This window comes from Sinohyriopsis cumingii, chromosome 13, assembly GCF_028554795.1.
Source record: "Sinohyriopsis cumingii isolate HCF-2022 chromosome 13, ASM2855479v2, whole genome shotgun sequence".
Classification (NCBI taxonomy): domain Eukaryota; kingdom Metazoa; phylum Mollusca; class Bivalvia; order Unionida; family Unionidae; genus Sinohyriopsis; species Sinohyriopsis cumingii.
In genome coordinates, this window is record NC_142973.1 from 53,634,586 (window position 1) to 53,649,982 (window position 15,397).

At 34.3% G+C, this 15,397-nt stretch overlaps 1 protein-coding gene and 1 long non-coding RNA gene across 5 annotated transcripts; one reads left to right on the plus strand and one right to left on the minus strand.

The window, feature by feature from the left end:
- Positions 1-1,690: 1,690 nt before the first annotated feature.
- On the plus strand, positions 1,691-14,385 carry LOC149785574 (P2X purinoceptor 7-like). Of its 2 annotated transcripts, XM_089979368.1 has the most exons (4): positions 1,691-1,784; positions 2,656-2,810; positions 7,410-7,687; positions 12,781-14,385. In XM_089979368.1, the coding sequence occupies exons 2-3, from the start codon at positions 2,805-2,807 to the stop codon at positions 7,665-7,667; spliced, it is 264 nt and encodes an 87-aa protein (XP_089835494.1). In that variant the 5' UTR covers positions 1,691-1,784; positions 2,656-2,804; the 3' UTR covers positions 7,668-7,687; positions 12,781-14,385. The 2 variants fall into 2 exon arrangements, with proteins under 2 accessions (XP_089835494.1, XP_089835493.1); XM_089979367.1 differs by lacking the exon at positions 12,781-14,385 and having other exon boundaries at positions 7,410-7,719.
- LOC149785575 (uncharacterized) lies at positions 7,875-12,169 on the minus strand. 3 transcript variants are annotated; one of them, XR_016425415.1, is made up of 4 exons: positions 10,909-12,169; positions 9,925-10,090; positions 9,397-9,627; positions 7,875-9,016 (listed from the first exon to the last, which is right to left on the minus strand). It is a non-coding gene; the product is annotated as an uncharacterized LOC149785575 (long non-coding RNA). The 3 variants fall into 3 exon arrangements; XR_016425414.1 differs by having other exon boundaries at positions 9,397-10,084; XR_016425413.1 differs by having other exon boundaries at positions 9,397-10,090.
- Positions 14,386-15,397: the final 1,012 nt, after the last annotated feature.

The window sequence follows — 15,397 nt, forward strand, 5'->3', positions numbered from 1 at the left end:
AAATAGCTAATTCACATGAGTGAAAGAGAATGCATATCTTTTAACCATTGTTACGCTCATAAAATACCGATACTGCAGCCTTTATGTAATGACACTCAGTAAATTTCAAGCCTGGCATATATAAGGATAATTGTAATGCAAATGCAATAAGTCATTATATAGGGAGAAAATATTTGCTGGATAAGTTGCTTTATTTGCTAGGTAAGTAACCTATATTTCTGCTTGTCCAATGGACATGTGGGAAAAATGAACTACCATACACACAATTTACAAGCATCAGCTATAACTGGAGAACACTAATGTAAAAGAATATATATATATATATATATATATATATATATATATATATATATATATATATATATATATATATTACTTAGAAAGCATGACGTTACTGAGTATTCTCTGCATCTATGCCATCCATATAAAACTGGTCCATATTTAACTACATGAAATCTGTGTTAGAACTCAAATATTACTTGCCCTTTATTAAATTTATAAAACAATTGTATCACTTGAAACAGATAGCAAGAAAGAATACAGTTATATATTTCACATCTACAGCTAAAGATTGCTCCCTAAAAGTGGACAGCATCCATTTATATTGTTATAGGACAAGAATTTACTTTATAAGTACCCTGGTTTTGATTCAGAATCCACAGCCAGAGAACTTGAAGTAATTGGTTTCTCATTGCAGGTGCTTTGCATGTGCAACAATGGATAAACTGATCTGTGCATTTTGAAATAAACATGGCCGATGAAACCAGAGTGCATTTTTTATTAATATTCAATCTCTGAGTCCCTTATATTTTCACTCTTGCAGGAAAAATGCAGGCTGATTAGATTTTTCGATGAGGGCATTTTTTTAGCTGGGAAATTTCGTGTGGGAAACACTCCCCTTATTTAGCGTAACCAATCAGTATTAAATGTATCTACCGCCTTTTATAACTAGGCGCAAAATTATGGTCAGCCTGATTTCTAGATTTCCAAACAACAATTCTGAAAAAACTCAGCTCTGCCAGTTCCGATAAAAATCGAAGTTAACCTTCCCTTTTCTAGTCGTCTATCGGCTAAGTAAACGAAGGCTTACTTAAGAATTACTTCCTCTCCCGACACTGACAGTAGAAATCATTGCAGTATAGCAATTTAACAAACACCTGTCCCCATAAATCTTATTAATTGTTCTCTGGCCCAAATTAATGTGCTCTTTATAGATAGACAGAAATGTGCACCCTTACATATAGGCCCCCACCCCCTTGAAGAGTTAAATCAGGGATTTTTACTCCCCAAATTTCGGAGATCTAACCTGATCCATTTACACGTCCTCAGGTGAACCCTTCACCTCAGACGTCCCTAGTCTACTTAAGCAGTCAGCCCCTACATTCTCGCTGCCTTTAATATATCGTACTGGCAGTTGTAGAATTAATGACCATCTCATTAAAGGCACAATAGTGCAGCTGAGGGTGAATTTTCTTGCAAAAATGTTGGGACATTTATGTATATCAACTGATTAAATACTATTTAAAAGGCATTTCTGGGGCAATATCAAGTACGTAGCGGTTCTCGTTATGAAATACGAGCTCTCTGAAATCTTCGTACGTAGAGTAACGAATCTGTCGTCTCCATGTTGAAATCCCGCTCGGCAGTGATCGGCAGATCCCGAATGAATAACACGCATAATTCACGTGAACGAAATTTGCATAATTATAGGCCACATTGTAAACACTGAAGATGATGACGTAAAACACAACCACGCTACGAGACCGCCCAAAATGTCAACAACGGTGAGTACGATCTTCTTCTGATCTCGTTCTTTTCTTCTTATCCTTTTCCTTTCTAATTTTAATTTTGAGACGAAACAATGAAATGTATGTAGAACTACTTTTATAGTTATATTTCAAAGTTTTTGTGGTACGAGAATAATTTAAATCGACGTGCTCTGTACAGTATTGCAAAAACCCACAGGTACTCACTCTATTTCTTGCCCAGTAGAATTCGTACTCCCACACGTCCTCACCACTCAATTTTATAAATGAAAAGCATCAGGGATATTTCAAAATGCTCATTAATCAATTTATAAATTCTAACCAGATTGTCACCAGTGGACCCCTAACACCCATCTTTCTGACGTTTCAAACAAAGCAGAAAAGAATTTGTGTGCTTCTCCAAGTTAATACTTTACATGCACAAGGTTTTAAATAAGCTTTTTTTTTTTTTTTTAAATCTTCGACTAGAATATGGAATCCAGGTTCAAAACTCGGGGCCAGATCATAAAAAAGTACACACACACAAACGTACAGTCACTTGTCAGCTGAAGTTTGACCACAGCTTTATTCTTGCACATGTTTATTGGGTATTGTGTACACTGAGTAAATAGACACATAGACTTTTCTTTGGTGCCCATTCGAGGAAAGTAGAGGCCCTTTTTAAATTTTAGATCCCCACCCCACCCAACACTTGACCTGATCCAGCCCAAAAAAACCTCCATCAAATCACAACCTCTCATGTATTAATTTCTGATCCAAAGTTGGCACTATATTCCTATAAGCTTGATAAGTAATCATGAATATATTAATTGTCAAATTATGAAATACATTTACATATTAAAATTCATTAGATAGACTTAAATCAGCTCACTTTCAAGCTCAATTCTAGAGCGACCTTTAAGAGGAAGAAGGAGAGGAAGGATGAGGCATGGAGCAAGAAGTTGAAAAACCAGATGGGGGAGAGGAGGAAGACATGATGTGCAGCCTAAAAACTGAGCTGACCAAGCTCTACACATAGTTCAGACAAGGCAGACAAGAATGAGGGTAATTGTTTATTTATATCTTGCAAAACAAGTATTGATAGATATTGAAAAATATCTATGTCAGTAGTGTTTTGCACAACTTAGAAAATGCATACTTGTATTAAAGGATTAGTTATTTTACCAAACAATGTATGTTTAAACTGTTTTACTTTTTGTTGCTACTCAACACTCCACCCCAATATGATTTGATAAAGGAAGACTATGCACAGATACCATACAGAGGCCACCTCATTTATATGGCCACCTTATATAATACTAAAATGGTAAAAGTATTATGGAGACAGTCTCATAGAGTACTCCATTACATGATGAAATACATATAATTGATATGAAACTAAATACAAAAGGTTTTAACATGGGTCACTTAAATGTACAAGGTATAGTGGAAAAAATAGAACAGATTAAGTTAATGTTGTCTTCCAAGGAAAATAATATGCATGTTTTAGGACTCACTGAAACCAAATTAAATGCTAACCACAATGATGATCTATTTCACTGTCAAGGCTACAATAAACCATTATGCAGAGACAGAGAGACAGTGGGGGGGGGGGGGTCTTGTATACCTTACAAGATGTAAATGCAGAAAGGCAACCTGACTTGGGGTCACATGAAATTGAGAGTATTTGGGTAGAAATTTCTCAAAATAATGCAAAATCATTCCTAGTTGGTTTCATTTATAGGTCACCTTCCTCCAAAGCAATTTGGAATGATAACTCTTTGAAACAAATAGAAAATGTTCATGCACAGGTGAAAGAAACATATACTCAGCAGTGTAAATAAGGACCTACTCAATACTCAAATAAGGAGTAATTGGATGGAATTTTTTGAATCATTAGGCCTAGTCCAGCTGGTAAATGAGCCCACAAGTGTAACAGAAATATCAAGCACTCTTATTGATCACATTTATACCAACCTACCAAACAATGTGGCTTATATTAATGTACCAAATGTTGGTCTTAGTGACCACTATCCTACTTTTTTGACAACAAAGGTCAATTGCCACAGAAATAGGAAACATACACACAAAACTATCACTTACAGATCTTTCCAAAATTAAAGTAAATAACAATTTCAAGATGACCTATATAAAGTTCCATGGAATATTATCCAAAATTTTGATGACATATGTGAAGCTCTAAAAGTGTGGACTTATTTATGAATGTAGTCTCTAAGCATGCACCACTAAAAGTACATGGAGTAAAGTATGAAATCCAACCTAACTGATTTACTACTGAAATTCTAGATACTATGAAGACACGAGACCAATTGAAGGCTATGGGAAACCCTACACAATATCAAGTATGGGGAAATAACATAATAAGTATGATTGAAAAGGCTAAAAAAAACTTGTTATCAATCAATGCTTGAAAACACAAAGATCAACACAAACTCCATTTGGAAAGTCTTCAGTGAACTCATTGGGGTAACACACAAAGATCAGACAAATAAAATTCACTCACTTCTGGTAAATGACACAAAAGTCACTGATGACACTGACATTGCAAATATTTTGTGTGAATTTTTTTCACTAACGTTACCAATAAGTTAAAAGAACCAGTGATAGAAAACAACTATAATGAACTGAAAAATCCCTAAGGAAGTATGTTTCTCTATCCCACAGGTATAAAAAAACTGCTAAACAATGTCTCAGTAAACTTGATATCAAGAAAGCTACATGGCTTGATCAGATTGGTCCACCACTCATTAAAACTTCTGCCTCAGCTTTTTCAGATAGCATAACATTCATAATCAATTTAAATATTGCAACCTCATCTGTCCCCAAAATATGGAAAACTGCAAAAGTAATGCCTATGCACAAATCTGGTTCTAAGAATGATGCTGATAACTACCAGCCAATTTCAATACAACCAAAACTTGTCAAAATTGATTGAAAAACATGTCCATGACTCATTCATGTCATATTTAATGAAACAGTTGCTGTTAGACCCTATTTAATCAGGCTTTAGACAGAAACATTCATGTGAGACTGATTTGATCTCTCTAACTGATAAATGGCTTCAACCACTTGATCAAAGTTGAATAATAGGATCTCTATTTGTAGATTTCAGGAAAGTTTATGGGTTGGTGTACATGAAATTCTTTTAAGAAACTGAAAATCAACCAATGTGATGAAAGCACAATTAGATGGTTTACCTCAAACTTAAGTGAGAGAACACAACATGTTTATATAAATAATGTTCTGTCGGAACCTGGAACAATTAGATATGGAGTACCACAAGGTTCAATTTTAGGTCCATTACTATTGATACTATTTATTAATAGCCTACCACTTTTTACTAAGGGACTCAATTTCATCTACAGATCTCTATGCAGATGACACAACATTGTCAGACATCCAAAACACAAAGCACAAACTGTAAATTTATTTACAGGATGCCCTAAACAAACTGGACAACTGGTGTACATGCAATGGCATAGTGGTAAATACTGGAAGAACTAAAATATGACTTATCTCAACATGGCAAAAAAGAACAAATCTTGGTAGTGATGAACTATGTCTGACATGGAAGGATACAAATTCGCAAATGGTTTGTCATGATAGACTACTTGGTGTTTTGGTAGATAATAACCTATCATGGACTGAACATGTCAGTGAAAAAGTTAATTCAAGTTTATGGCTTTTCAGTAGGATAAGGTACAGAAAACTATTTTATAACAGTTACATACAACCCTATTTAGACTACTGTAACACAGTGTGGAGTAATTCAAATGTTAAAATCATAGCAAAGCTGGCACATCTTAAAACAAGTGCATTCAGGCTAAATCAATCCAGAAAGTAAGCAAGGAAAATTTTAGCTGGTAAGTTAAAAATTATTACCTATTAAAGACTGAATCCGGTTGAGAAAAGCCAAATTAATGTACATGATATCCAATAATAGTGCTCCTGAATATTTACAATCACTATTCAAGTATAGGCTACCTGGTAATACTCCACAACTGTGATCCATGTCTACCAAACAGTATAAAATTCTCAAACCAAAAAAAGGAATTATTCAAAAAATGTGTCCAGTACTCTGGAACTTTGCTCTGGAATAGTATTCCAGTTGACATTAGAAATGCCAACTCTATTTCCTTCTTCCAAACCAATATATACAGCGACTTCAGAGATACATTTAAAATAGATAAATTCCTTTGTATGAGGGCCTAAAGGTAGATTAGCTAAAATCATTTCATATATAGGTATTAGTGATCTACGCTAGTGGCATACAAACATTCAATACTGTTAAGGTCAACTTGCTATTTTTTCAATTTAATTAATAAACCAACTTAAGTAATACATTTATTAGTTTTATTTTTTTAAAATACAAAATAGTAACAAAAAGTCTATGCAGTCTTACTTTGGAGTTCAGCAATTAAACCTGACTAGATTGCAGTTTTTAAAAAAAATTAGACATGTACAGAATTCATATAGCCATTTAAGTCTTGTGAAATAAATACTACACTTTTATTCTTCTGTTTTGAATATGATGCATGCCTTAATGTGTATTTCTAAATTCCCAAAATATGTTAAGATAATACTATATATGCAATATCATGATAAACATAAGGACTTAATAATCCTAAATTGTTTTATTTATCCAGAATTAAGACTGACATGAAGGTTTGCAAGAAACTTTTTTTTTTCTTCATATCTGATCTAACATTTTTGGGTAAGAATTTTAATTGCCCAGTCTGCCTGGCATTCAATGTTTCCACCTTTGAACTGGTGATTACTGCAAATGATTTCTGTATAACAAATTTACTTGATTCAATGGCAATTTTGAAATTTCTTTAATTCTTTCAATAACTTTTATATATTTCTTGAGCGTGTTATTGCCAAAGCTTAAAATTTTTATGTACAAAATGTATATCTCAAAAGGTATGAATAACTTGACAGGTATGTTGGCTACATTACAGAAAACCTCTTTCTGTATACAGGATATGTGTAGCACATGCCTATGAATGTACAACTTCTACTTTGTACCAATAAAATCAAAATACTGCATCAATTTACAAACAGAATTAAAACTTTGATAGTTACTATTACAATACAACATTTACAATGAATTCCATTTCCAAGGTGGACTCTCAAAGATTGATAATTGATGTACATACATGATTGTTGTAAATGTTATTTCTTTGTAACCACTGTGAAAGAATTTTAAAATTGTAAGCCGTCCAAAAACAGACATGCATACATATGCAAATGATAAGGACTTTGTTTTAATTTACAATTCTCATCGAGTAGATTATTTTCATTACCTGATTTCAATGTGGGTACCTTACTATACTAAACAAATCTAAGCTGCAATCAGCCATTCCTATTTGATCCCAATGCAGGAGTCTCTGACTTCTAGAAATGCTCCCCAAAAACTTTGAGCTGTCCATCTTAACATAAACTATCAGTTCTAGTTGCGATGGAACTCTCAGTGCTCATGTAAAAAAAAAAAACGTGCAGTTTTGATCCACGTGTATTTCACAGTGGAATTTGCTGATCGAAGATGAATAACATTTGAATAAGTGCATGTTCCTATTATTTCTTAAAATATACTTTTTTACATTTTAGAAATAGCATATTACAACTGGAATAATTTTTCAGATTTTTCAAGATCTAATCCTTGATGAGGCTGTACTTGCCTTGTCCAGGATGTACAGACGAAATGTTCTTGTCCTCAACGATAAAGTTGACTTGATGAGTGCCAACAGTCATGCTACCTATAGGCAGTTCATACTACGGCAACATGGAAGGCTGGGGTCTGGACAGAGACATGTAATTCCCTCTTGCTGTTTCTGGCAGATACATGACAAATATCCAGATGGACAATATACTGGCTTCATCCCCTCTAGGCTAGCATGAACTTCAACACTTTCTTGCATGTATGAGTTTGTATATAAATGAATACAATTGATTTTATTCATTGTTTTCTTATAAATGCACATAATATTGCATCAAACAATAATGCTTTCAGATTTTTTTTTAACACCAGTCTATTTCTGCCTATAAACAATGTGGGCACGAAGATCATAAATAATCAATATAAAAAGTTTTCAGCAACTGCAGATACAATATTATACATTATTTTATTTTCAACTACTGATATTTCAGGATATTATATAAAGTGTAACCGGCCTTAGCTGACACCTCCATATATCAGACACTGTTTCATATTTTACATAACTAAAATCGAGAGATCTCCTTCACCACACCAAAACTAGAGTTGACGGTGGTTCTTGAGGTGCCAGGTTTCTACAAATTCTCCTGGGATCATCTTCCTTTAGTTCTCTTCTCCTCTGCATACCCTGCTTTCCCTCAAGTTGACAGATGAGGGCTTTCTTTATAAGCTCCCTGATGTGGGGATGTTTTCTTTTCCTTGCAAGGGTAGATGGACCATCTGCCGCTTTTTTTGTTGTAACATCGATGCCTGTTTTAAAGAAAATTTTATTTTCTTAACATGTGTGACAAGCATCCCCATGCTAACCCATATTAACTTTTTACCCAATATTAGAGCCTCATGATCAGTTCCCAAGAAGGAGTTGTTGAGGGGTTGTTTTTGTTCTTATTTGTACTATCCACAAAATACTATGTAAGACAGGATGCATTTTTGCCCATTCCTTCAGAAAGCAACATGTTTTCATGAACAGGTATTACCTAGTAATCATCATGATGACAGCATCTACCCCAAATGTCCTGAGGATATTCCATAAACCCCATATATCCTTAACAAAGTGTGTCAGTCCCCTGGGAAAGTGCTATACATATCACTGGATCTAATTATTAGACTTGCATTGCTCAAATCAAAATAAATATCCACTAGAATGATAACAATACTAATTACAAGATCTGTATGCATGAAAATATTAAGATTCCTTGCCACAAAGATAAATGTGTGCCGATTGTTGCAAAATGACTTGTATCTAATAAAAAGTTTTCATGACTTGTTCATGTGAATAATACTCCATTCATCTGATCTCCAGGCAGGGATCATAATGCACAATCAATATATAAAATTATTTCTAATGTCCTGTAGTGAAACAAGCTCACACTATCTCCCCTTTTTGTTTCTCATTACACCTCAGCCACTATGGATACTGTGATCCAAAGCAGCTACCTCATTCCTAATCCTGTACACAGGAGGGATGTATGAAAATCTCTTGGCACTGTACATCATGATCTGCTGATGAAAAACTTCAAGCTCAGCAGTGCTTCTGCAATTATCAAAAACATGTATCTTGTAACATGTATTATTTCTAATCTGCTAACAAATTAATACAATTATTAAATAATCATTACTGTTGGTAATTTTTGCATACATAATATCTTTACTGAAGTGTTTATTGATAGAGTGTCATGGAATTGTTTATACCTGATGTGCATGTATTATACCTGAAATTACCAAAGACTTGAGAAGGAGAGTCACTATACATGTATCATGTGCACACATCTTATGAATTCTAACTTATTCAGATCTTCAAATGGTAAATATATACAGTAATTTATTATTTAGTTGAGAATAAAAATATTTAAAGTGGTCTTCACAGTTTTCTTTTAAATACCATGCAATTGTTGCAATCCTGAAATGGCATACCTGAAATTTAAGTAATACTCCACTGTTTAGGAACCTTTGGTCCAAGAGCACCTGTGCCAAGGTTTTCAGCACTTTGGCTTTCTTCTTGGAATCATCTTCATCAAGCCAAGGCTTTGTCAGCTCTTCATTCTCCAGGTAAGGTTCATGAAGACATTTATTAATGCCTTGGCCGTGTGAGAGGATCTACTCATGTGTATTGGTGATGTGATTTAGGACACTCCTCAAGATACTCTGAAAGAATGCCACAATCAATACCTTTAGCAATGACAGTTCAAATTATGCCTTTTTCTATGCATCAAGTGGCACAGTTGAAATACCCAACCCCACTTCTGAGAAAGCGAAATTCAAGGTTTTTTTTCGAACTCAAACTAAGAAAAGCATAAAGTGGGAACTCAACCTGCTGGCAGTTATAATAATGTCCTTTATCAGCACTGCATTTGTTACATCATTGTTTTCAGCAGAATGACAATTGTAAGACAACCCCCACCCAAACACAAACAAAATCTGCAAGAAATTTGTCATTTTTACCTTCCTGATTCAATAGCAAATACTTCAGATACTGAAGGTGTCTTCATTCTCTCAGTATGTTGCAAAAGCACTTGGCCAGGTGTTGATGTGAAGCATGAAAATGTACTGGCCATCGGGTTCTGTATGCTTGGGTTCATCTTTTGCTATATTCTTTGTAACTCTGTAACTTAAAATATGAATTAAATATTCATTTGTATTATAAGTTATGTTTTAAATATGTTTCTTTGTGCACTGTGTTAAACACTTGGAACTGAAATACTTCATTTAAGCAAGAATACATAATAATAAATCTAAAAAAAAATTCACATCAATAAAACTAACTTGACTGCAACTCAAACTTTAACTGATAACAATCTGCCAGCCATATATTCTGGTAGCACTACAACATCCTTTCCTATCATGACTAGAGATCCTTTTGTAATTGTAGTCAATACAGTGCTTTATAATAGATTTACTAGTAGTTGAAAGATGTACAATAAAATCTTATTATTTGTTCCATCACGTTTACATGATAAGGTTATTAAACTTTTATGCAAGTAATGTGCATGTCACATTAACCTAAGGTGTGTGTGTGTGTGTGTGAGGGATAGATATGATATAAATAATGATAACGCTTGTAAATGTATCTAAGTTCCCTCGCCGAATTTTTTTTAAAAAAAAACTGTCTCACGAAGATAATTGACAGGTGTACAAAATGACCTTTATGAGCACGCTGTTATAAAAAATAAATAATATATTCCACCCCAACATACAATACACACAATGCAGTCACCGAGTGAAATATTGATCAGCCGATCACATCTATTTTGGGCATATTACAAAGCAAGTCCTTGTGCAAACATTGTATTAATAAAACAGTGTGCTTTCAAACATACAGTAGGAACAAGATATTGAAAAATGGAGAACACTTATACATAGACATCACAGTCACTTGATTCTGGGGAAACTAATGTGTATCACCATATAACACAGACATTGGCTTACCTGTCCAACAACAACTTCGCCATTTCAGTGTACGATGCCAGTCCTAACTCTTACATCAGTGCTCTCCATCGAGCAAACTGGTCCCCAAGACGAATCCTTGATTAGTCCCGTTCGGTTTCTCAGACAGTTTTTCGACGTTTCTTCTCCGAAAGCGACAAGCGCGGGCGACCTTTACGTTTTTGACTCTCACGTGTGTTCGCCATTTTTGTTTATAGTAGATAGTTAAATTACAACCACGTGACTCATAACCCGCCCACTGGACGAAGATGACGTATACGTTTTTGTGGTCACGTGAGGCTTCCGTAACAGTTCGTGACCTACAAGTTTCAATTAAAGCGGGCCCCCACAAAAATTCATTTTCTCTCGTTTATTTATCAATTGCCCAATTTAATCTTCTCAAACTTTGGTTATTTTGAATTTTTTCAGCTTATAAGTCGACACATTTCACTAGTTACATGATCTGTAACATTCACAAAATTACAGACACTCTGCACTATTGTGCCTTTAATTGTCCATTTGTTAACTTAGCTTGAGCTACATAGGCGAGTGGTTGGTGGTCAGTTTCTAAAATAAATTTTCGTCCATACAGGTAGCGTTGAAATTTGGATATCCCAAACATAATTACCAAGCATTGTTTTTCAGAGACCGAATAATTGCATTCTGCAGTTGACAATTTCCTGATACTGTATGGAACTGGGATTAAGTTTACGTAATTCTCTTGTAATAGCACTGCCCCTAAACCTCTATCACAAGCGTCAGTACGTAAGACAACATCTGGTGTCACATCGAGCAATTTCACTACTATGTCTGACGTCAGTCTGTCCTTCAACGTCTGAAATGCTCGTTGAAATGCGTATGTCCATATAACTTTCGTCGGAGCCTTTTTCCGAGTCAAGTCAGTCAGTGGGCTAGCAGTAGCGCTGAAGTTAGCAAAATTTCGACGATAATACTCTGCCAGTTACAAGAAAGATCGAACTTCCGTCTTAGTGGTCGGTCGTACTGCGTCCCTAAGTTGGTCTACCATTGAACTATCGGGTGTCTTCGCTGAGGGTATGACCCAGGTAGGTTAGTTTCCTAAACCATACATGGTACTTAGATGGTCGTGTGGTCAGTCCCGTTTGTCGAAGTAGTTCTTAAACGTTTATCGGCAAAATGATGTGATCGTACCAAGTACCTATCGCTAAGAGTAAATCGTCCTTGAAGTTTGAAACTCCAGTCCCCCTAAACGGTTCAAGTAATTTTCGCATCAAACGCGTGCAGACACTCGGCGCATTCTGCACCCACGAATTATATATGACAATTTTGTTGTATATAGCACTAAGCTGAAGCTGTTGATGACATAATAATAATAATAATAATAATAATAATAATAATAATATTATTATTATTATTATTATTATTATTAATAGTTGGTACGTGGCAGTAGTTCATAAACTAGGATTGAAAGATGAATCTGCTTACAGCAGTCACCTGTGAACAAAGGCCAGTTTGGCCTTTTTCCATGAGTGGCTGCTGTCAACAGGTTGGATTATATATGTGGTACTCTGAATTTTTCTTTCCTTTCTATGTTTTCAGTACTCTACAATAATGCAGTATGTTTGTAAATTGCATATTTAGGCTGACATATGTCAGTTACCAATGGGAATCATCACATATATCACATAAGACTCACCTGTAGTTAGCTATCAAGCATATGATTGGCTATTCAATTTCCTACATCATCTTATTAAAACTTATATAAATGGAGTCATTGCTAGCCGATGTGCCCAGGGCTGATAAATGTAGAGGAATAGTGTGCATCAGCCCAGTGCGTCCAAGGATGCATTTTCAAAATATTCTTGTACAAATGTAATGTTGTGTTTTATTTTCTAGGCCAAACAGGCTCTTGCCCGGGGAGATATCGCCAGTGCTCGAGAAAGTTCCGAATCTGCTCGTAAGATGACCATGATCAGCATTATCGCATGATTTCTGTCCATTGTCGTTGTCTGCATCATTGTGGGTATCTATGGTGGGATTGTTGTCAACAGCATTAAGTAAAATGAGGGATGCAGGGGCAATCATTTTAGGATGCAAGCAATTTTTTAAAAAATACATCAGTTGATTAGAGATGCACAAATTAATGTGAAAGGACCAAACTTTAATTACAGTGATTGCTCTTTCAGGAGGCTCCTTGCTAGAGAGGCCACACCTTTTATAAAGACACCTTACCTGACACCACCACAGTGTATGTAAATCACTGCCCCCCTTATGAGAGACCTCACATTTTATAGTGCCATATTTTCATTGCAGAAGGGGTGATTTTACATGGAGGGACATCTGTAAAATCAAATAAGACCAGATATTCAGGTTTATGTAGAAATGTTATACATACATTACCTGTTCTGTTGTAATTATAACAAGAGTTTATCCTTTTTATAAGACATTTTTGACCAAATTAAGCAATAGAATGGTCTTGTTAAGATACATTCCATCATACCTCAAACTGGTTTTGGTCATGGACATTTACAAATTATTCAGAACTCATTAAAGATGGTAAACTACATCTCATATGTTGTCTGATAAAAACAAAACTCACCCTCAGAAATATGGAGACCAGGTACTAAAATAACTCCCATATGGTTCAAATACCCAAAATGTTGACAGTATTACAGACCCCATGACAATAATAGGGTTACAATTTATAAACTGATGAAGAATTAAATTAACGAAATTAACATCAAGGGAAATGTTGATGTGATTACAGATGCCCACTCATTTGTACTATATTGCTTTATTTTGTGTACATTGTGTGTCATTCATAAGACATTTTCTTATGTAATTTTGATTATTATAGTATCTTTTGTTTATCTTGTTAACATGTAAAGAAAGCTTTATTGTATAAATCTTTTGCTTTATGGGGGGGGGGGTATTATGCATATCTATAGTGTGTACCTTATATTTGTCGTATTTAATCTATCTGATTTTTGTCATCATTGTAAGAGGTCAACAAGATTTTGTTTTTAAGTTTTAAGTTCAAAGCCTAAACATGTTTGCAATTTGATGGAATTTACCATTAGAAATCAGCAGTATTCCAGAAAACACTATTGCATGATAGGTCAGTTGACAGTCCTTATATAAAGAAGACAGGTAAACGATAATTTACTCCTGTTTAATATCAGTCTTTAAGTATCTATCATCTGAGTTTATAGTTGTGTTGAGTTACAATTTGAAAGCATTCACTTAAACGGTATTTAAATTCATTGGAATTAATAACTGCTCATTGATGCTTTGGTATAACACACTATTTTGGGACTTTGGAATTATTGAGAACTCATTCAAAGACATTTTAAATTATATAAAATTTATTCAGAACATCATATACTTCTGAACTTGTGAGAGAACATTTAGGATTATTTGGAATTTAATTTACAATACAGTAGTATTTGAAATTTCTACTTTGTATTCAAGGAAATTAAATTGTTTGCTTATTTTACTAAACTTGTATGAGTTGCTTCTTTCTGTTACGTTAAAAAAAAAACAATCACTGACAAAGATATATCTGAAACCATGTACAGAAATTTGTATCCTTAATTACCAGCATGCACATAGCTTTCATGTTAGCTTGCAAATTGTACATTTCCTCTATTAATGTTATACTTTATCTTCAGTTATGAATTACTAATTATTAATTATAATTCCCAAGGTTTGCTTTTTTGCGAAATTTTGTAATTGTTCAGCTAAACTTTACACTTCTTGTTTTCAAAATTTACTCGTCTTCACTGGTTTTCATAATTTTTGCATGAGGAAGAACTCCATAAACCTAAATCTGTGATTCTCAATAGTCAATATGGTTACTTCCCTTGCATTGTTTTAATCTGAAAAAAAAAACACGAACAGGTATGTTACAAACAAAGCAAAGATTATGATGCATACGATTTGAAAACCATTTCTAACTGAGCTCATTTTGATTGATGTGCACAGATCTTACAATAAAAATATTTGGGCATCTTAATGATATAAGTCTATTTACTACATTTACTTAAAATCATATTAAAATAACGGTTTTCAGAGTGATACTAAGTTAATTCAATTGATGTAAGATCACCTCATTAATTAGTGGATCAGATGAAACTTCATAAAAGAAGCCATCTTTTTCATGTATACACAAAAAAAAACAGTATACTAAAGTAGTGTCGATGCCTTAAAATCAGATACAAGTATAGAAAATTTATTTAAAGCAACAGTAATTGATAACGTTTATCTTCTAAAGCTCCTTCCCAACCCCATCTATACCACCAGACAGTTACCAAAGTTGTAATGCTAAATATGTCTTCTACATAACATGTCTACCAGCTATGACTGCATACATGTAACTGAAGTTTGGTCACAAAATAAATCTCATTGTAATCACAATTTCTGTATATTTCACATTTGAAATTGACACTCCCTCCCCTCCCTGGGACAAAGAGGTTGGGTACAATGGATGACCCATGTTACAACTATATGGTCT